This window comes from Nymphalis io, chromosome 25, assembly GCF_905147045.1.
Source record: "Nymphalis io chromosome 25, ilAglIoxx1.1, whole genome shotgun sequence".
NCBI classification, from domain to species: Eukaryota; Metazoa; Arthropoda; class Insecta; order Lepidoptera; family Nymphalidae; genus Nymphalis; species Nymphalis io.
In genome coordinates, this window is record NC_065912.1 from 6,831,547 (window position 1) to 6,855,079 (window position 23,533).

Genomic DNA, 23,533 nt, shown 5'->3' on the forward strand with positions numbered 1-23,533 from the left:
ATTTTCGTTTATAATTCGTTATATGTAAATACGATTTTGTATATATTTTTTAAAAAAAATCACAATTTTCACTGCACTACATGTCCATTTCTTTGATTCAAAATTTCTAGTTTTAATTTTACTGGGAGAAATCGCTGTTAAGCGATAATGTCGCTTTACAAAATTAGAATTTACATATGTTTATTAAATTTCAGTTTAATTTAAAATCCGTGTAAGAACCTCGCCCTATCGGGCATGTAGAAAGTATTCATTGATTCTTTAGATTTGATGTATGTTTTCTGTTCTTCAGCAGGTTTCGTTGGACGGACTGGCCTCAGTTTACGATCTTGGTGAACCTAAAATAAACAAAAAAATGAAGAAAGAATTGTTATATAGTGTAAAAATAAAAAGTACTTAAGTTATAACAATATCTCCTGACCAATTTCGGATAAAGATTTTCTTAAGAGAGCCAACTGAAAAAGACATTTTAGATATTATATGTGAAAAAGTGCACTCTGTTTTTTCACACAAGGTATTTTTTAGGCAGGCGGACGAGCTAATAGGCCTCCTTATGGGAAGTGGTCACCAACGTCCATAGACATTTGAAAGCTTGGGAACTGAGATGTTTTGTCCCTTGTGCCTGTAATTACAATGGCTCACTCACCCTATAAACCGGAACGCAAAATTACCAAGTATTGCTGCTCAGCGGCAGAATAACTGATGAGTGCACAAAGTCCTACCATCAGTAAAACCTTTAGAGTGGCTTTGGTTCCCTACGATTCGTGATCCCGCGGATTATTCGCGCATGGCTGACGACCAAGGACAGCTACGCACCGCACCAAGCCGCACTTTCAACGTTACGAGTGGGTCGTTATAGGTCTTGAGATTAGAAGCCATTTTGTCATTCCTTATAACAATGTTAGAGAGAAAGTATCGCTGTAGTTGCGGCCCTCGCACCGCACCTTTAAAGCGACCATACGCGGCGGATCTAGCGCACCACAACGGACTTGGCTGCACTTCCACAGAGGATACTCTACCCGTAAAGTCCGTTAAGTCTATGCGGGGTGGTTTGCGTGCGTCCGTCCGTAATATCAAACATCATAAGAAGCCACCTTTATAATCCAATGTGTAGAGGGCCAACGACTAAAAATGTCAGTATGTATGTATATGTAACTGCCTAAAACAACTGCATTAGAAGTTATGAAACTAATTTATTTTAGCTTTGATGTTATCTTGTACGTCCTTTTTAAATAAATAATTAAATAAAAAACATTTTCACCATCGCTACTTACCTTATGTTGATATACGTTCCTTTTCATCAAATCAATTTTTCTACGCAATGTCGCGAGTTTGTTGTCGTAGTATCTTCGTCTGTTAGATTCCATTAAATCTTCATCATTTATATTTTTTAAATAATAATCACCATTTTCTAAATTTCTTTGAATTTTCTTTCGGAAGTTATAAGCGTTACGCATTCCTCTGTTTTCTATATCATCAAGGTTTAAATTAAGCATTAGATGTTTTGTATCATCTTTATTCCAATTGTACCTGCTGAAGTTTTTATTTAAATCACCGTCGTAACTGGGATGATTATCATTTACATCTCGATAACTATAATCTTCAGGTCTCATTGAATCGAAATTATAATTTCTTAACATACCTTTACTATCTACTTTTATATTATAATTGTTAACTTCGTTGGCTTTGGAATTATTGTTCCAAAGTACATTTAACTTATATTTCTCTTTAAAGTCCGATTTTCCAACTAGTGCTTCGTATATTTTACGAATTTTTTCATCGAATACTTCTTTTTCATTTGTGTCCAATTCTATTTCTTTGATTTTCTGTTCTAATGAATCTAACAGCGCCATTATTTTACGGTCACCATCTACATTTACGACTTTTACATCGTCATATAAATTTAAATTTTTGTTTAAATTAAAATTATTGTTGTTATATTTTTGCTCATCATTATAACTATTTCGAAAAACATTTTGGTTTTTAAATGTATTAGGATTATTATAAGAATGAAAAGTTAATGGCTCATGAGAAATGTAGCCATCAGATTCTTTATCAGCGTCAAATGTATTGCGATATCTTTTCTTGTCTAAATACTCAGATACTAATTGCTGTACTTCGGTAAAGTCTTTTCTCGGCGCTACATCTTTCTTATTTACAAGCTTCTGATGTGTCATCGGATTACTTTTTCGTACATTTAAGTCGAAAATTGGCGCTTTTAAAAATACACTCTGTTTCGACCTCTAAAATGTAAATGATTATATTATTTTGTGTAAATATAAGCGAAATTAAATGCTCAAAAAATCAATCTGGCCTGTCAAATAAGGTCGAAAGAGAAGAAATCTAATAACTTTCAATAATTCAATGACTACAACCATAAGATGAATAGTTGCTTATATAAAGTAAAAAGTTGGAAGAAGGTGCACACCCATGTAGAAAAGCACATAAACCTGGTGATCATGTGCCTGAACTATTTCCAATTATGTCGGATTTGCGTCCCATCGGATTATTAGAGTAAAGGAATAGAGAGTGCGCTTCTGTTTGGACATACACTTGTATAGCCGCACTGACCGATATCGGTCAAGAGGAGGATTATCATATTGATAAAATCTACCGATGGTGTTGCATGTAACTCTACTATCCATCAAGATCGATCTCCAATTATATTTGAGCAGCACTGTAAGCTGCAAGCCTTTTCCTTACTAGGTGCATATTTTGACGGCGTTGGGACATTTATCCATTACTATAAATTGTACAATAATAAAAGAATGTTATTTATTTTATAATAGAACTTACTCGATTTGACCCAACCCTTGGCAATTGATGTGAAATATCAGCTCGATGATTCATTGACGATCCCATATTTCTACCGAAATATCGACTTCTTACATCTCCCGCAAATCTTTGTATAGGAAAACCACTGTAATAATATATTTAAATATATTTATTTATCAAAAAAATAAAGGATGTGATCGGTTTTAATTAAAAATTCTACCTTTGTCTTTGTTTATTAAACGAAATTCCATTTGTCCTTTGCTGTAAATAAAAAAATGGTTAAGTATTTATCCCGACTCTAACACTAAGATTTATGTGCTGTGCCGTGCGATATCCACTTTAAATTTGTATTATTTGAACCAATTTTGTATATTCTTGAAGTATAAATTATTTTACATGGACCTAGACCAGTTATGAACATTTCAAATTTCACCAAAATACATCAGTTAAACGATGAGACAGACAGACGTATTGTTTTTATCAATAAATATATTATTTGGCCTCTGGGTCGATAATAATGACTATTAGAATAAGATACTCCAAAAATATTTAAAGTACAAACACGGCACAGATACAATTTTATAATATGGTAAACATAATGAGCTACTCACACTGTTCAAATCGTAACGATCGAACACCTCTCTCGTATTCATCACGAGTGTAGCGTTGTTATTTCTACGATAAAAATAAAACGCAAAAAATATACTACGTAGAGAACAGTTGACATAAAAGTAGAGGGTTGTTGATATAATGCCGCGAATATATCACCAAACCTACACTGTTGGAACACGAATACTGACAACCGTTATATTTAGAATTGTCTTTTTCGGGGTTTACCCGAAATCTAGGTCACCCAGTACTACCTCAAACGAATAAAAAAAGTTTCAAATTTTTATTGACATAATTGTTCATAATATCCACAGCGCTGCTCCAATGCGGATTGGTAGACACATGTGGCATTGTTTTATCGAGCAGGTTTCCTCGCGATGTTTTTTTTTCACCGCAGAGGAAGAATTCATTATAAACACTAATCAACAGTTATATAGTGCAAGGCAGACAGTTTTACTTGAATCTTAGAATAAGATTTATTTTTTCATTCAAATATCAATCAACTTTTGCTTAGTATAATTTATCATAATCTTAAATACTTAGTATGCAAATAACATACCCAAGATCGTGGAGCGCTTTTGGGGCATCGTCCACTGTAAATATTGGTAATACCACGACGGATGGCTTGCATCGACTGCTATCTTTGCATGTATAGGCTGTTCATGAAGAAAATGAGACTTATTGCAGTGGTTTGACAGACAAGACACAGGACGTGACATTAAAGAAATACTATATAGAAAACCCTTGAAAGCCACAATTAAAGAAAAGTAAAGAAAAATATGACTTCGACACCGACCAAAAAAAAAACAAAATCTCTTGATCTAATAATTATTACAATATGAGAAAATTCAACTAATTTATAACGGATACGATACGTTTCCGATAAATAGCAACGATTACGTGTCGATTCGATTGCGAAAAGTTAACAATATGTTAGTAGAATTGGCGCCCACCTTATTTGTAGTAAGACTTATATTCTGTAATAAAAAAAATCTACAACATTTATAATATTCAAAACACATCTGAAACGTTATATTTTTTTTTCAAAAAGTTTAGTTACGTACAAGCAGTTGGACGTCGATATACTTTTCTTGGCTGTTCAAAAAGCGAAGTATAACTTTCAAATTAAGAATTAACAAAAATAAGCGACATCGAGAGGCTTTTCTTGTATATGGCATTATATACTTACGCAATTTTCTTTTACTTTCGTAGCAAAGGCAATCGTCATCTTCATCATAGCCTAAAGGACATCCACATTTCACGGTATAGCCCGGTTTCGTCGGTGGGTCAGTGGTATAAACTGGATATCCAGAATGAAGACGCGCTGAATAGTTGCAAACTATTTGAATCGACTGAAAGTTTGTCAAAGCACGTCAAAACGAATACAATACATGTCAATACTCTTAGTTCAGTCAACTTTTAAATTAATTTAATAATATGGTACCTATTGATTCAAACATATTTGATTTTGAAGATCATTTTTAGAAACTGTTAGAATTGCTAATTATGCACTTTATATTAATGTTAGGAAGGTACATTTTTGCTTAACATTATTTATAAATTGGCATAATTCCATGTACAAATAATCTAAAGATGATATTCTTTTTATAAAATATGCGAATTGATCACACACACACACACATATGCAAATACGAACACGTACAAATAGAGACAAAGAATTAAATTCTTTTAAAATCCAACTCATTATAATAACTTACATGAAAACTTAAGGATAAAAGATACATGATATTATATAGAAATAGAAAGAACCGAGATGGCCCAGTGGTAAGACCGCGTGAATCTTAACCGATGATCGTGGGTTCAAACCCGGGAAAGCACCACTGAATTTTCATGTGCTTAATTTGTAATTATAATCCATCTCGTGCTATACGTTGAAGGAAAACATCGTAAAGAAACCTGCGAATGTCCAATTTCACTGAAATTCTGCCACATGTGTATTCCACCAAGCCGTATTGGAGCAGCGTGGTGGAATAAGCTCCATACCATCTCCTGAAAAGGGAGAGGAGGCCTTAGTTGGCCTGTTACTGTACTGTACTGTATATAGAAATAACAATTACGTTATAATTCAAAGCTGCATTATTATCGTGATAGGCGTATTCTCTATACGCAGATATACCACAGCCTATATGAGTTACATTTCCATATATCAAATAAATGAACTGATTTCCAAGCGTCTTTGATGATCTGAAATATAACATTTACATTATACATACAATATGACATCGTGAAACTTTAAGAATCGTTTTATTATAAACTAGTTTTTTCTCGTGGCTCCGCGGGGGGGGGGAGATGTTAGGTATAAAAAGGTAGTCTATATCCTTCCTTAGGGTTCAAACATGCCTCTCACCAAATTTCATCAAATTCAGTTCAGTGGTTTAGTCGTGAAAGCGTGACATACAGACAGAGATACTGTCCCATTTATATAGTTTAGATCTAGACGAAAACATTCATCATTATAAGCTCTATAAGTTTACTATCCAGCTAGATTTATTTTAAACTAACGGTCCTTACGAATATCTGATAGCATATAATATCATAATAAATCTTTTACAGTAGCTTGTTTCAACATATTGAGATAAATCGTTTTAGATATTTCATCTAAGATCTTATTTTATTATAAGCTATAAAATAGTATTCAATAAGGACATTGATGGAAACCAGTCTTCATTTTCAATTTCATCAATTTGAAGTTATATAAAAGTAAGCAGCGGGCCTAGATATAGTTACAAGGTACATATCTACTGACGAATTCGTTAGGGCTTAATTGAAATAAAAAACAATTAAGAAATGGTCATTAAAAAATAAACATAAGCTTTTTATTATTAATGACTACAAGAAACATATACAGCTGAAACGGACAAGACTAAACGCACATACAATAACTAAAATGTCATGGCGGTATAAGTATTACACCTATTTTGACCTAGTGAAGGTGGTAAGGCTTTGTCATGTGTTTTAGCATGCTGGGTAGATACCATCCACTCATCATATATTCTACCGCCACGTAAGTATTACTGTGTAAGTACAGCATAAGAGACATAACATCATAACTTCCAAAGTCGGCGGCGCATTGGCATAGTTTAAGGAGCAGTTAATATTGTTTACAATACCAATACGTATAGGCGCCACCGTCGCCTATTTGCCAGTCTGCCTACATAATGAAAAAGAATCGCTAAATGTATGCAATATACCTTGCGATAAGAAACTACGTTCCAAGAAACAAACTGTGTGAAAATGACAGTTATGTGATGTGTCACGTGATTGTTGAGTGTAATACATTTATTTATTCATTATGCGATCGGACCGGTTACCATTGTTTCACAAGCGCCTCGACATTCAACAGGCATTCCTTCCACATAACATCCCTACTTATCTGATATTCAATCGCTACTCATGTTATTTAAGGTATCATTAATCCAGTACATTACAGTTAGAAATTCGACAAACATGAAATAGCAAATAGGCTAGGCTATTGTTGAAACTGTATTAATCTGTTCAGCGCTTTTCAAGAGTCCGAGTATTCATACTCGGATATATACACATAATATATATACGAACAAAGTTCGATATTCGGTTTATCTGCAATGTATAACAATATTGCACTGTCAATATCCACATCCATGTTCTCGGTTATCTGTGAACACCATTTTCATTTTGATATCGGTAGCTTATTGCATTTCTCGTACCACGTTAAGCTACCTGGGCCCAATTGGAATTGGAATATTTAGCCCATTATATATAACAATAGACCATTATAGAGTGACATGAATTTTTTTGTAGTCCGACATAATTTCTAAATTATGCCAGTGTTTTGTGGTATTTTATGAATAATTCTAAACACTAACAAATTGAGTGGCGTTCATTCATAGACGTATCTGTAACATAAACTAATAAGCTCTAAGGGTAAGGTATTAAGCATGTCTTGGAAGGTGTGAAAAGTGAGAAAGTAAGAATATTGGGATATTTACCGATCAACGGTTAGTTTTATATCTTCTGCCGTAATATCTGCCCTCATGTCATACCAGGCCTTCATAACTGCCGTTATAGCGTATTTAACTTTATCCTGCGTGAGAGTTGATGAATTCAAATAATTCGGCGAATGTAGGGGTTGCCAATCGTCAACCGTGAATCGACTCATGCCTAGTGTTTGGCCGACGTTTGGAAATTTTTCTAATGAAACAAAAGAAAAGTTGCCACTAATTAAAATCAACACGTCATAGAAACTTCTGAGTCCACAACTTCGTTATCCTAGGTTATGGTTATGAATCTCTACGTTCATTATTCAATAATACCTAAATATTTTTTATGCCATATTTGGTGGTAGTTAGCCTCTGATAATAAATATGAAAATAAATTTGACTATGTTAAGATTTTAAGATTTATCTGTGTAGATAAACAAATAAACATTTTTGTAAATCGCATTAGTCGGCTCTGTATAAATAAATGTAGTCGACATCCAGTTTGTATAATTTTAAACTGTTTTACAGAGGGCTAAGGCGTCGCATTTTTCATAATGTCATTTGAATATACAATTTTTATATTGAATATCAGTTTCAAGACAATATATCCTAATGGATCGACCATCTAAGTAAATGATTATATGCCCAATTTAAGTTCGAAATTCCAAGATGTCCATTGCAAAGTGCTCGAAACTGACAGCTGATATCGATTTTGGTTAAATTATTGTTGAGACTTGACTTAATCGACAAAATTTTAAAAATAATTACGAAGGTTGACTATTCTATTATTGATTTACTTATATCACCATTAAATTTGAGAAAACGTAACAGAAATCTTACTTATTTTTATTAGTCTTTAGAACTACAGTTAATATCGAAACTAAAAACGTTACTGATGCTTTTATCGTTAATACAATTTGACTTTCTTACTTGTGTCTCGGCATAAATCACTCTTCAAAATACATTGATTTGCCCAAACTTGAGCAAAAGTCGCCAACTCTTCGTCCCAATTCTAAAAACATACAATTTTCAAACGTTATTTACCATGCCAAGTGATTTATGTCCCTCCGACATTGTGTCTTCGAAATATTGAAAGGGACATTTGTTCAACAAACAGAATACCTTAGTCGACACATTACGTTATAATATTTTCCATGTTATGTTAGCTAATACATTAAAATATTTCAAAATAATAACTGCATCCATAGAAACAATGATAACTCTTACCAATAACAAACGATCAATGATCTTTCAAATGTTGGCTATATTTGAAAGGTCATTGATCATGTATGGCTGAAACAATTTAATCCTTCCAAATTAAGGATGTCATTATTAGTAAGAACTATATATATAATGGCTGGATAACACATTTATTGGAGTTACATAATACTTGCAAGTTATAAAATCTCGTCTAACAATTAAATGTATTAATTAAAAATCCAGTGAGTGTATGGTTTCGCCCGATGGAAAATGTGCTTTTGTAGTAATCCAAAGCATCCACAGTTTTATATCATGTAAACAATTTACATGAAACTCTAAAATAAAATGTCAATAAGGAATCTTTATTTATTTATCAGCAAACCTCTTAATGCAACTCCTACAATATAATACAAAACATAAATATGCCCAAAATCTGGAAAATACACAATTCATCTCATAACTAAAAATTTATTAAGCGAAATTCCTCATTTAATGTTTACATTCGATTGCTTCGGAATTTCCTCATAGACCCGACTCCAAGGTAACTGAATAATTTATGTTTTTAACGATACCGAGTTTGAAATGCTGTGTTGAGGCATTCTTAACAAGTCTCTTAAATATTGTTAATCTAACTTTTTGTAATCAATTTCTATTCTAATAATCCTTTGTGATCGATTGCTATGATAAGGTCACTTAATATCTTTCCATTATTATGTACCATAAATGGCATTTTAAAGGTGAATCTCGTCAAATACATAGAAACCGGATTTATCCAGTTTTTACTAAGCTTTTTGTCAATGACGCAATAGGTTTGTTAGTGAAATTCGCTCGCAACCATGCAGCGGAGAACGGATATAACAAAACGGAATCAGCAAATTTGTATCGCATGGTGAAACGCAAAAAAATAAGAGGCACTGTGCTTTTATTGAAAAAAAAATGGTATTACATCAAGACTTTTTTTATACATGACTACTTGATTTTTGCTCTAATTCTGATTGTATAAATGTAATTTAGAATTGAGAGTTACGGTTTCAATTAAGAGTGGTAAATTCATTTGCAATTAACTTTTTATCATCGGATAAGTCCATTTTATTCGACCGGTCTTTTAAGAGTGCTTGTCAGTTGAATATACTTTAACGGTTGCCTCGTTGGTCTAATGGCCAGTTTATAAAGTTGCAATCACCGAAGTCCTGCGTTCAATCCACAATATTTGTGATTTATAACTGAATAATCCGTGTTATATATTTTATTCCAAATAGTCAACGACATTCAGAATACTTTTTAAAGGACGATTTAAAAGTTTTTTATTATTTTTATTTTGATGAAGAATTACTTACCAATCTATATATCCCGTAGCCTTTCGGTAAATTGGTGCCATCTCTTCCTTTTGCAGAACCTGCGGTTACTTTACTTCGTATTCTGTAAACAATACACATGGAATGAAACCAATACAACGTCTGAAGATATTTCCATTTATCTTTTTTAAGCAAGCAGGTAGGCTAACACATGACCCATGACGGTAAGTGATCACCACCGCCCATAAACGTAGGAAATGTAAGAATTATTAATCATTTCTCACATTGCCAATGCGCTATCGACACTGGCTCACTTACAAAGTGCGACCAAAAAAAAGAGTGTTAATAAATAAAATAAGTTAAAAGATAAGCAAAACTTACCTGTTAACGATATCCAGTATCATTTGGGCGAATTCTGGAGTTATAGAGATATTAGCAGCATTACTACAAGTGGATCCCATTTTTTTGATCTAAGGAAAAAAAATACACATGGCATATTGTTTTCATATCAATAACATCATTAAATCTGATAGCATACATTTTATATACTCCTACTAAACCTTGGTGGTAGGCACAAGGTACATAATATCTTAGTTCCTAAGTTTATTGGCGCATTGGCGATGTAAGGAACAGTTAATATTTCTTCAATGCCAATGTCAATAGGCGATGAAGACCACTTAACATCAGGAGGCCAACAGTCAATCTGCATACCGAATACAATAAAAAAAACACATAAATAATGCATTTGTCTTAAGATTTTCTCCATTCATATTTTAATGTGTATATCTACCACAATTGAATCTCAAATCATAATTATTAGATGTTCTTATCCCACTGGCGATTCATTATACATTATATAGTTATTATTTATAAAATATCAGCTTTGAGTTGCTTTAAATCTTAATTACAGTACAAAATGAATTATAAAAACATTTTAACTTTAATTATTTCTTTAAAAAAGCTATTATTATTATAGATGAATATATCTGGTGTGTGGGTGGTACATTCCCAGACGGGTTTCAGACAGCCCTTTTTTAATTAATTGAACATTCTTTTGAAATTAGTATATAATAATGACTTAGCACTTATTGCCTAGTGGTGAACGCGTGAATCTTAACCGATGATCGTGGGTTCAAACCCTGGCAAGCACTACTGAATTTTCATGTGCTTAATTTGTGTTTATAATTCATCTCGTGCTTGACGGTGAAGGAAAACATAGTGAGGAAACCTGCTTGTGTCTAATTTCGTTGAAATTCTGCCACATGTGTATTCTACCAACCCAACCATTCGAGCAGCATGGTGGAATAAGCTCCAAACGTTCTCCTCAAAAGGGAGAGGAGGCCTTAGCCCAGCAGTGGGACATTAACAGGCTGTTACTGTACTTATTACTTATTAAAAATATTAAAAAGAACTTACAGGATTATAATAAATGCACATGACATGAGATCCTTCTTCACAGGACCCTATTTTAGGACAGTAGTCAGATATATGTAGGCCCTTTTGATTATGCTCATCGATGACTTGAGAACATTTTGAAGTTATGATGTGTGTGAATATAAATATGTTTATCTGAAAACGATTTTTAACTTTAATAAGGTAGTTTTATAATCGTGTTTTTTATATTGAAATAATAAGGCTTACCCATTTGAACGTCATCATTCACCGATCATTTTCGTTCGCTCGTTCGTTTGTAATTTTTATAAAATATAGCAACATTTATGCGAATTTCTTGATTATAAAATCTAAAAAAACAATTTAGAAACTCTGTAAGAAACTTATATAGTACATAAAAAATGTGTCTAGGTGAAATAGGATATAATATTTAAAAAATCACTAATAATGTAAATAGATGTGAAAACTCTTGCTAGGATACTGGATTTTTTTTTATAGAATAGGAAGGCGGACAAGCATATGGGCCACCTGATGGTAAGTGGTCACCCAACGCCCTTAGACATTGGTATTGTAAGAAATGTCAACCATCGCTTATATAGCCAATGCGCCACCCACCTTGGGTACTAAGATTTTATGTCCCTTTTACCTATAATTACACTGGCTCACTCAGCCTTCAAACCGGAACACACCAATAACAAGTACTGCTGTTTTTCGGTAGAATATCTGATGAGTGGGTGGTACCTACCGAGACGAGCTTGCACAAAGCCCTACCACCAGTATATATAGGATATATAGGATTTTACGTAACCATATTTAAAAAAAAAACTAATGATGTTAATTCATCTCCGAAGGTTTCATTAGTGCGTTACTTTGACTCTATATGTATGTTTTCTTTAACTATGGAATATTGTCCAAACTGAAAAAAGTTCGCAAGCAACGTGGTATGGTTGGTATTATAAATAAGTGTGTGTGCTTCTGCTAAATTATAAGATACAAATTAAAACGTGTTTGTGACGTAAGCTTTAATAGTTAACATGAGTGAATTTTACTTCTGCTATTTTCTTCGTGAAACTATGTATTTCGGTAAATAAATATCTTTATATTTTTTTTTTTTCGTTTTTATGGACGTTTATGAGAGTTCTGGTGTAACTTACTTCAAAGGCTTTTATAAATGTCTCGTTACTGAAATTATTAAAACAAAAATGGGAATACTTTTGTACATTTTTTTATTTCCATATCATATGAATCAAAGAACTGCTCTAATAAGGAAAACATTCGTCCAATATAATGTATTATTAATATACAAAAAAAACAACGGCTGTGTTTTAAATTCAAAAATTATAAGTAAATCCTATTGTTTATTTCTATTTAAATAAACTAGCCTACATGTCTAGGATTGCCAGGTCATAATACGATACGTAACATCGAAACCAGACTGCGCATTAAATAAGGCAATTATCCGCCATTTTGCATTTAAAGCAAGCCGCGCTTTTAAAAGATACATGGTTTATTAAGTATTTTATTGTTACAAAGACGGCCACACCAGAAACGTACATGTAACTGGATACCACCGCAAAAAGCCAAACATGCTCGGCTAAAGTACTTTCCGAATTAGCACGGGCAAAGGAATATTTACTTTACCGACGAGCCGGTTGGCGGCTTGGTAGATACTTGCATTTCGTACCGCAGGTCGTGGGTACGATTCCTACCCAGGACAGACATTTGATTGTATAAGCATGTCTGTTTGTCTTGAGTCTAGGTCATATAAGTATGTATTTACAAAAGAAAAGTAGTATATCAGTTGTCTGGTTTCCATAGTATATCAGATGGCCTTGTGTAAATAATGTCCCAGGATATTATTATTTAATTCCGCACTTTTTTACGCGTTCCTATTTATTTAATAACTAGTTTTTGTGTTGATCTTACCTTTTTATAATATTAGTATGATTGCAACAATTACCTTTAAATACAAAAAAACTACCCGCCTTTTTATACAAATGAAATATAGAAAAGTAATCCACTAAAACGGTTTATTTATAAATACCTATATATTTCTTTAATCAATTCAATAAAAAGTATTTTAATAATCCCAATTGAAAACTTTGAAATATGCTCAATCACTAACCCATATAAAGCCTTTAGAGAACTGTTTAAGCGATAAAATTCGTTCAACGTCAAATCTGTTTACAAAAAAACGTTGCTTTGTAAGTACAGTCGTAAACATGATTAAACTCCTTCCACGTCTCCGATTAATTTTGTATTTATGAATCACAGTCATTTAATCCTTAATAATATTATAAATGTAAAAGTGAGTTCATTTGTTTGTTAACGCTTTACATCTTAACTTATCAACCGATCATTATGAAATTTTATATAAACGTCGTTAGCGATACACTTAAGATTACCACAATCCCCCCCCACCTCTCCATACACACATCCTAGCCGCGGGCGGAAACTAGTTATGATAAAAAGAACAATTTGTCATAATGTTTTGTTTTAGAAAAACTTTTTTTCGTATTATTCATGTAGTCAACTCTTAGGGACGTATCGTTTTTCGATTTTCTTTTTATTAAATTATTCTTACCTTCATAATTACAGATAAATCCTGGATTCTGACAGTTAAACATTCCTTATATAAAAAAAAAGAACGTTTCCGAACTTATTCTATAGGCCCCTAAAGTAGCTTAATTCGCCGTCCAAATCTGAATACAATTTCTTAATACTTTTTTTATTGCAAAAAGTAACTCTATTTTAAACAACCCAACAATGTGTTTTGTAAATCACAACAAAACATTTGAATATTTTTTATTCAATATAGAAGCATTACACTTATTGATTGTCAAATAAAAAACTACCTGACCTAAAGAACCGGAAAAAAGCTCAGCGGGTTTTAAAAATCCAGAAACATTGCAATATATATGACTATATTATACCACACATTCGATATGTATTTTTATTACTTATTTCGTATCCAAACCATGTTCAAACCGAACAAATAATTATACTAAAAGTACTTCTGTGAATTTGCAAAACAGACTATTTCAAAAAATATCTTTAAGACAATTTAACTTTGTTTTTAAATTGTAGGATGTTATTCCCAGACCATGACTATTTTATGCAGTCTTGGATGGGCTCAGCACCTAAACAATATTTAACTTCCGGCAAAAATTATTTGACATACATTTATTGACTAATTCATTTGTAGGATTTCGTTTAATGATTAAAAAAAAAAAAAACAAAGTAATTTAAATGTGTTAGAAAGTAGAAATAAATCACTTTAATTAGAATCTAATGTATTTCGTCTAAAACCACGAACTTGTTTCATTAAAAAATTGTTATTGTTTATAAGCAGAAGCAGATAAAGGATCAACCCGTTAACTTACTTACAATTGTTTTAATAAAAACTATCAATTTTCAAACCTATAGTAACATTATTAATGCGAAAGTACTCTGTTGCATTTTATAATATTAATCTGAATTGAATTTGATGAAATTTGAACCCTAAGGAAGGACATAGGCAAATTTTTTACATCCCCCCCCCTCTCAAACGCAAGCGAAACTGTGGGCGAAAACTAATTATATATACATTTTTATTTACAGTTGTGTCAAACACTATTTTATTTATTCCCTTGCGACTATCCGCTCGAAGCCTTTTCATTTAAATGGAATAAAAGTATTACGTGAGCGGGAAAAACAAGCTCAGCTTATACATATTTAAAATTGCATCTTCTTACTTTGCATTAGATAAAAGAATAATTTTCAGACCCGAGTCGAAGTTATTTAAAATTTATTTAGAATATTGTGTATGTGTTATCTTAACTCATTTGTGTTTGTAATGATTCATCTTGTGCTCGGCGGTGAAGGAAAATAACGTAAGGAAACCTGCGTATGTCGGATTATAATCTGTGTATCTACCAACCCGCGATGGAGCAGCATAGTGGAATGACCTCCAAGCCGTACCCCCAAAAAGGAGAGTTTTAGGCCAGCATTTAGCTTTACTTGCTAGAAAAAAACTGTTAAAATAAAAAACGCATTTTAATATTTAAGCTTTACAGTATAAAATGATCATGTTTATTCAGTTTAATCAATTAGACAACTCCAAGTCTCTTATAAAAACTGAACGACCTTTCGTCCTTTAACATTTTTAACGACATTTTAGGAAGATGCCGGCTAAAATTAGAATTTTAAATAGAAGGAACTTGTTTAAATGTTATTTTAATAAAATTTTGCCATTTGTCACAATGAATCACATTAAAAAAAAGAAAATGTTTCGAAGAGTTATATCCTGGTTAACATTTAAACGGCATAAATAATAATTTATATCATATCTTAATAATATATGCAAAGTGTATTGTTCATTGTGATATTATAATCTTGCATCATCACGCATCCATAACATCGTAAGAGGAACAAAGACGTCTTAAGACCCGAAAGATAAAAAACAGGCTCAAATATCTCTACAATTGTGCGTAACAAAAGCTTATACTATTATATGTCTTTGAAAATAACTTACTTGATGAAAACGCCTTATATTTTTTTAAGAGCAAAAACATGAATCTGTTTGTCTATATTATATGGATGTGGGCGCTCTAGTTATAACTTTTTTAAGAGAAAACTACTCAGGTTATTTTTTTTTTTTAAATAATTCAATAATTTTACATCCTTAAAATCGATAAAGCTTATTGTATTTATTTGGAGTCAACGCATTCTGACTCACGGCTGACTGATACCAGTCTGGAATATATGTAATATATTCACCATACTTGGAAATACTTTTGCTGATAAGTTCAGACAAGGCTCAAACACACCTACTGGTTGAAATTGGGTGGCTCTTGAGCAGAGGCTCGGTGGATAGATAATTGAATCTTAACCAATTGAAACCAGGGCAAGCACCACTGAGTTGAAATGAGCTTAGTGTCCTATAAATGCATCTCTTGTTCGGTGTTAAATTTGGACATCGTGAGGATACCTGCATAATATAATGGAAATCAACGACATGAACATATATCAATACGAATTGAAATAACGTGGTAGAATATAATATAAAAAAACCGATTGTTGGTTACATAGATTTGTCTGCAAAATAAAATCATAAATCATATTAATTTTGAATTTAAAAATTTGTTAATTGGTTTTTGGAAAATAAATTAAATAAAAAAAAAATTAAAAAAAATGAATATGTTACTAAACATATGATCAAAAATAATTAAGATGCCTTATACCAACATTCAGACATTATAACAATGGAATCACGTGTAATTTAGTGCGTCAATCACGCATTTACACCGATGATTTTATACGCTTCACATTCATCAGATATTCTACCGCAAAACAGCAGTACTTGGTATTGTTGTGTTCCGCTTTGCAGGGTGAGTGAGCCAGTGTAATTACAGGCACAAGGGACATATAGTTCCCAAGGATGGTGGCGCATTGGTGATGTAAGCGATGGTTAACATTTCTTACAATGCCTGTCTATGGGCGTTGGTGACCATTTACCATCAGGTGGCCCATATGCTCGTCCGCCATACTATTCTATAAAAAAAAAACGCTTTGTTAATGAAGTCAAAAAACTGTACACTTCAACAAATCTTGTGTGAAAAACAGAACTATTTACTAGTATAATTATTAGACAAACATTTACAGCTACGTTATATTTCTTGTATTAATAATATTCTATATGACGCTGATATTCAACCATCGGGCATCGAGTCTAACGGTATACAATTTATGGTAACACCGCTTTCGAAGTACATGGAGCTTACGTGTGCAAAACTATATAACTGTTTCCATATCGTACATTTACTTGTTGATAGGACTCATCAGATATTCTACCGCCAAACAGCTTTGTTTTGATGGTTGAAGCTGAATTTAAGGAAATTATTTAATAATGATTATATTTATATACTCTGTACATCCGTTCTGTGACCGGACGGCCTCCTATGGAGGGCCTAACAGGGGTTCACATAATTCACCATAAGCCCCTAGCATTACCTCAATAATTAAAGTTATCGCCCACCAATCTTAAAATTTATAAATAACTTTTCTGTACGAACTCAATTCGTATTTCATTAATGAAATTTCGAATACCGACTCACTTGATAATTTTTAAGCCCCAATGCAAAAAAGGTGTGTATACGTCTATGACATCGTATTTCCTAAACGGATGAACCGAATTCGATTTAGTTTTTGTTTGAAAAAGTCGAGATGGCCCTGTGGTAAGAACGCGTGCATCTTAACCGATGAACGTGGGTTACCCGGGCAAGCACCTCTGAATTTTCATATGCTTAATTTCTGTTATAATTCATCTCGTGCTTTCGGTGAAGGAAAACATCCTGAGGAAACCCGCATGTGTCTAATTTCATCGAAATTCTTCCACATGTGTATTCCACCAACACGCATTAGAGCAGCGTGGTGGAATAAGCTGCAAACCTTCTCCTCAAAAAGGAAGAGGAGGCCTTAGCCCAGCAGTGGGGCATTTACAGGCTGTTACTGGAATGTACTGTTGAAAGGTGACTTGATCGAGATTGTTCTTAGTTATGATTCAAGAATATTGAGCTGTTTAAAGATCAGCTCTTTCCTAGTTGTTCGAGGGAGTTGAGCAACTTTTACTGGAATTTAGTATACTATGTTTTCAGTGATATTACAATAATATGGTAATCCTGATGCTACATGATCATCTGGTATCAGCAGAATACCCAATGCCTTGCCAACTTACAGCAGAGTATCATGTAAAAGCTCATTGTACTCAATTATATATATCTGTAACCTATATCTTTAGGATATCCGTAGGTACTCATTGCAGAACACCGTCTTGAAATATCCGAATATAATAATTAAAATATTATTTTAAATGATACAATAATATCTTTATAACTTTTCAACATAATACGATTGAGATACGATATGAGTCCAAAAGAATATAAATGTTGCACGTAATGCGTGCAAAATTACAGCTAAAGTCCATGGGCTTAAAGTTCAAAATTCGAGGTTTGATCCTCACAAACAGGTGAAGTTAAACAAAAAATATACAGTTAATAGGTATATTAATATTTTACAATACAATAGTATTTACTCGTATCTTAGTTAATATGAATGTTACTGAGCTAAGGAGTGGATATATTTAATGTGACTGCTTCGTTGGTCTAGTGGCTTGATGTAAGGCCGCAAACCTGGAGGTCCTGGGTTTAATTCCCAGGTCGGACCCATTAAAAGTTATTGAGTTTTTCGTTCAGAAAATTCTCAGTAGCAGCCCGGAGTCTGGAAGTTGGAAGTGTGTACACTCCCGTGCCTCGGAAAGCACTTAAAGCTGTCGGTCCTGCGCCTGAACTCTTTCGGGTTGTGTCGATTGCCGTCCCATTCGATTATGAGAGTTAGGGAATAGAGAATGCACATGTGTTTGCGTACACAATTTATATATAAACCTTTTTAATAAGTTGATATAAGAGGTGAAATTAAAAAAATTACTAAGCTTCATATGGTATATCCGATATGACCAGAGAAAGTGCAGGCGCAGGACGGCCTTACACTAACTACCTTTCACAACTCTGGGCTGTTACAGAGAATTTTTGATCAGAAACACCCATAACTCTCAATTGGCCTGACCCGGAAACCCCTGTTAGAACCCAGGAGTATGCAACCTTGTGAGCTATCCACTAGACCAACGAAGCCATCAATACCTAATCAAATTAATATTTACTTGATAATTAAAGGGAATCAGCCAAGAAAATAAACCATTTCCCACAAAAATTTCCATTCTATACATACGCAAAAAGTGGTAATGTAGTGCTTACCACTTTTTTTTAATTCTTATGTACTTGCTAATCCTAAATCGCCTGTCTAAAGTATAACTTAAATATTAAATAATTATTTCTTTATTAATGACAAATTTACAAAAGCAGGTTAAAGGACTTAAATTAACATTAACAAAACTGGAATCATCCATAATATTTCTCATTTTCATCCTTCGAACCTTCGGTCATTGACAGTTAGATTTACACCTAACTGATAATTACATATGATATTCTTTTACTCATTTGTATCAACCATAGGGAGTGAAAGAGATGCGCGATTCCAACGGGACTTTTAATTTCTTGTTGAAGCGATGAACACGTCAAGGACACAAAATTGTTTTCGAATTTCCATGGCACGATTGAACAAACGCTATACGACCGACAAAGACGACGATACTAACTCAGTTCAGATGAAAAACGAATACCGACGCGTGCCGACGTTGCGCTAACGCCGCGAAAGAATATTCGATTTTTAAACGTATTTACTTTTCGAAACATTGTAATTTAAAAGTGGTATTTTAAGCCAGTGTTATTGTAATATTTTTCTTAAAGAGTATCTAGAGATTTTTTTATCTACAGATTATAAAAAAAATAATTAAGCCAGTAGAAAATGATTACGTGGTAAACATTTACCGGTGCGTGAATCATGAACATTGCTTAGAAATTGTCAATACGTGACAAAATATCTTAGAAGTTTGCAATTATTTATAAAAGTTAAATAGTGTTTGTAAAATAAAACAGAACTGTAACGGGTAAGTGTATAAATATTTTATATTAGATATTATTTTGAGAACATTTTTATTTTGTTTTTTTTTTTATATTAGTATTTACGATTAGAGATTTTCTTTTAAATGCATCATGTTATAGCTGCAACATATTTAACGTTTGCTAAATTAAACAGATACAATAATAAATAAAATAATATATTTTAAACTAGATCTTCTTTTCTCATGAAACCATAGCGGCACAATTAAACAAACACGGTTAGTAATGTAAGTAAGAAGTAGAAAGCAAGGAAATCATAAAACAATCTGTGAATCTAGATTATTTTTTTCCAACACGACTTACTTATTTCATTTTATTACCAAATAGTCTATACTGTCTGCTTCTAGTAACAATATCTCAATCTATATATATTATAAATGCTAAACCACTGAACCGATTTTGATAAAATTCGGTATCAAGCAAGCTTGAACCCCAAAGATGAACATAGGCTACTTTTTTACCTAATAAGCGCCCCCTTCCTAACACAGCGAATACATTTATGAACAAAAATTACTTGAAAAATTCGTATTCCACTGGAATAACAGTAACCTATCTAAAAGTAATGAGGTATAAAACAAACCGAAGGGACGGACCATCTGCTACGGGGGATCAGTCTCAGCACGTCCAAAATACGTGACCCTACGAATAATTCTAGAACTAAAACAATCCCCCGGCATTTGGCGTTGAATTCCGTGAAAATTTCAGATCGTGAAAATCCGTTAAAAACTAACATATTCACGTGCTTATTTAAATTATTTGATTATAAACTGGCTATGGTTAATATTATGGTATTAGTAACAAGCAAATTAAAAAGAGAGAGTTATTTTGGGATCACCGACAGAAATTTTATTTTTATTTCATTTTATACATTTTACGTATCTACCTACTAGTAATTTTTCTAAATTTTTCTTTTGTTAATTTAGTCTGGAGTTTTCGGGGGCATCTAGAACATTTTTATTTCGGCGAAGATTCCTTAGGCATAATCAATTTTTATAATAAAATTAAACATTTGACAAACTGGGTCGATACACGACACCTTATCGACTTATAAAATGAATAATAAACACAACAGTACTTACATTCCATTGATGCCCGAATGACGATAATGGCACTCACTTACATTATTTTATTTTATGACGTCAAATATCTTATGACATTTTTCTAGACCCTTCCACAGAACCAATAAATTCATTTATCAAAAACAATGCACTGATTTTAATTTAAAGTTATAATAACTTTCAATTGTAATCAATATTTTTTTAATAATTTAAAAAATAAATAAGCATTATTTTTAAAATTATACATTTAACATAAATAAAACATCGTCTAACGATCGCATGTACCTTTTTTAGTTATTTTAACAGGCAAAGATTACTCCACTAAAAGCCATTAAAAATCGCCAATGTCATGAAGGAATTTGATAATTTTATACGAATGCTGTATAATTGGTAATATAACGAGATATTTGTTTTTATAGTTATAAATGAGGAATTAATCAACAAAGTTTCTCTCCATTATGCCTACTTGAGATAATGAAGAATGATCAAATACTTTCCTCGATTTATATTACTGAATAAAACGAGGAAATAAACGAAGCGTTTCGACATTACAACATTTTGTTTTTGTATTCATACATTTAATTAAATTCTATAAAGTGGAAAATTAGATAACATTGAATAATAAACCCGATGACATTATATACCCGTTAGAATATTTAGAAACAAAAAAGGCACCATCTGATGGCTTTTGTCCGCCATATTAGATATTTTGTCACGTCATAAATTATAACATTTAACAGTTGTCTTTTAAATGTCTTTAATGCAAAATTATGTTCGTCATCTGTGTGTATCTTTATTAAAGCTGCCAGACAATTCCCTGTTGGACAGAGGACTGTGGTTGTGAGCGTGGTGCTCGAAGTTCAGTTTGTGAAGCGGTGATACATTAGGGGCTAGAGTGGTTAATTATTTCGTTACAAATAAATGCTAAATCTTTACTCACCTTAAGAGTTTTATAACATAATAAAAAATATTTTTTTACGTTTATATAAAACGTAAAAAAATATTGTAATTAATGAATCGTTAATGAATCATGACGGAAGGATTATGGAATATTATGTTTGGAATATTTTTGTATGAAAAATATTACGATACATAAATTACATGATTTCTTCTTTATTATTTTAAGTATCTGCTCTTTTATTAAAATCTTGAAAATCTTTTTATCCCTTAATATAGTCTCCCTCCGGATTAATCTCAATCATTTCGTACAAGTGTCCTTCTAAAGGTTTTATAGGTGTACAGAAATGTCGACGTTAACTTATTAAGTTAACGTCGACATTTCTTTTCTAAGAAATTCTTGTTCTAAGAAAATATTGTTCATTATTAATAATATACTTGTGTAATTGGCTGAAATAAGATGAAGATGGTTGACGATGTCGGAAAAAATCATGCCGACTGGATGCTTTACGTGTGCCGCAAAAAACAATAGAGTTATACCTATTACAATATAAACTTTTTATTTTGACCTTTATTTTTCGAGCTAAGCCGGGACGAGAAGCTATACTGTAACTGTAACAGCCTGTCAATGTCCCAATACTGGGCTAAGGCAGTAGTAGACGTAGCAGCATCCACGGAGAGGACACTTCGTTCACCTGTCTTGCAGGTGGAAAACAACACGGAGAGTGGCAGTCATTGGTTATAAGTCAGCACGAATAGGCGTAAGTGCGGACGCCAGGGGCCACTCTTGACAGTAGGAGGATCCATCGTAGATCCATTGATCAGCTACCGCCTGCTTTAAGTCGGATAGCCCCTGATCAATAAGGTGCTGATCCGCCTCAGCGTTAACTTGTTCCGCCTGGGTTAACGGAACACAAGCATTACAGCTAGACGTTGACGCTGTGACATTAACTCAAAGGAACAAAAATCCCAGAACCCACACCAACGCTGCATGCAACATGCGCTTTGCGACATGGAATGTCCGAACGATGAGGACAGGCTTCCCGAACACCTATGGAAGCTCCGATTGCGCCCAAGAACTGCTCAAAACTTACAGTATCGACGTGGAGCTTAAAAGGCTCCATATTGATATTGTAGCCTTACAAGAGACCAGACTGAAGACGAAGGGTCTTTGCGTGAAGCTAACTACACTTTTTACTGGAAGGGCAAGAGTTCCTTGGAAACACGAGAGCATGGTGTAGGTTTCGCGGTTCGAAACCATCTCATCAACGCCATAGAGACACCTGTAGGTGTTTCCGAGCGGATTATGGTCTTGCGTCTAAATACAAAAAGCGGCTTTGTCACGCTAATTTCCGCTTAAGCACCGACGCTTAGTTCAAAACCTGAGACCAAGGATCAATTCTACGGTCGGCTCGATGAGACAGTGCGCAGGGTGAATCCAACTGACAGACTGCACATTTTGGGTGACTTTAATGCCCTCGTCGGTCAGGGCACATCAGCCTGGCCTGAATGCCTCGGTGCACACGCCATAGGCAAGCTTAACGACAACGGACAACAATTGTTGGAGTTTTACCAACACCTTTTTTAAAGGCAAAATGATGCGGAAAGTCTCGTGCATGCACCCTCGATCTAAACACTGGCACCAATTAGACTTTGCTCTTACAAGAAGGAGGGATCTACGGGAAACGTTCCACACGCGGGCGTTTCACAGTACCGAGTGCGACACCGATCACAGCCTCGTTGCTACTCCGACTTGTCCCTAGGAGAATCCACTC

General features: G+C 33.3%; 2 protein-coding genes across 5 annotated transcripts in view; one reads left to right on the forward strand and one right to left on the reverse strand.

The window, feature by feature from the left end:
* On the reverse strand, nucleotides 1-20,906 carry LOC126778105 (uncharacterized). 4 transcript variants are annotated; one of them, XM_050501487.1, is made up of 15 exons: nucleotides 20,883-20,906; nucleotides 11,498-11,598; nucleotides 11,273-11,425; nucleotides 10,238-10,326; nucleotides 9,899-9,980; nucleotides 8,292-8,373; nucleotides 7,371-7,572; nucleotides 5,460-5,586; nucleotides 4,571-4,733; nucleotides 3,941-4,037; nucleotides 3,384-3,447; nucleotides 2,993-3,033; nucleotides 2,794-2,917; nucleotides 1,272-2,240; nucleotides 1-335 (listed from the first exon to the last, which is right to left on the reverse strand). In XM_050501487.1, the coding sequence occupies exons 2-15, from the start codon at nucleotides 11,513-11,515 to the stop codon at nucleotides 201-203; spliced, it is 2,346 nt and encodes a 781-aa protein (XP_050357444.1). In that variant the 5' UTR covers nucleotides 11,516-11,598; nucleotides 20,883-20,906; the 3' UTR covers nucleotides 1-200. The 4 variants fall into 4 exon arrangements, with proteins under 4 accessions (XP_050357444.1, XP_050357443.1, XP_050357446.1 ...); XM_050501486.1 differs by lacking the exon at nucleotides 20,883-20,906 and adding an exon at nucleotides 13,209-13,365; XM_050501489.1 differs by lacking the exon at nucleotides 20,883-20,906 and adding an exon at nucleotides 13,175-13,365 and having other exon boundaries at nucleotides 2,794-2,899.
* The window catches only part of LOC126778191 (uncharacterized), a 23,842-nt gene continuing 19,768 nt past the window's right edge, over nucleotides 19,460-23,533 (forward strand). The window contains exon 1 of the mRNA XM_050501654.1: nucleotides 19,460-19,790. The gene's annotated coding sequence lies outside the window, so the exon portion shown is untranslated. The remainder of the gene's footprint in view (nucleotides 19,791-23,533) is intronic.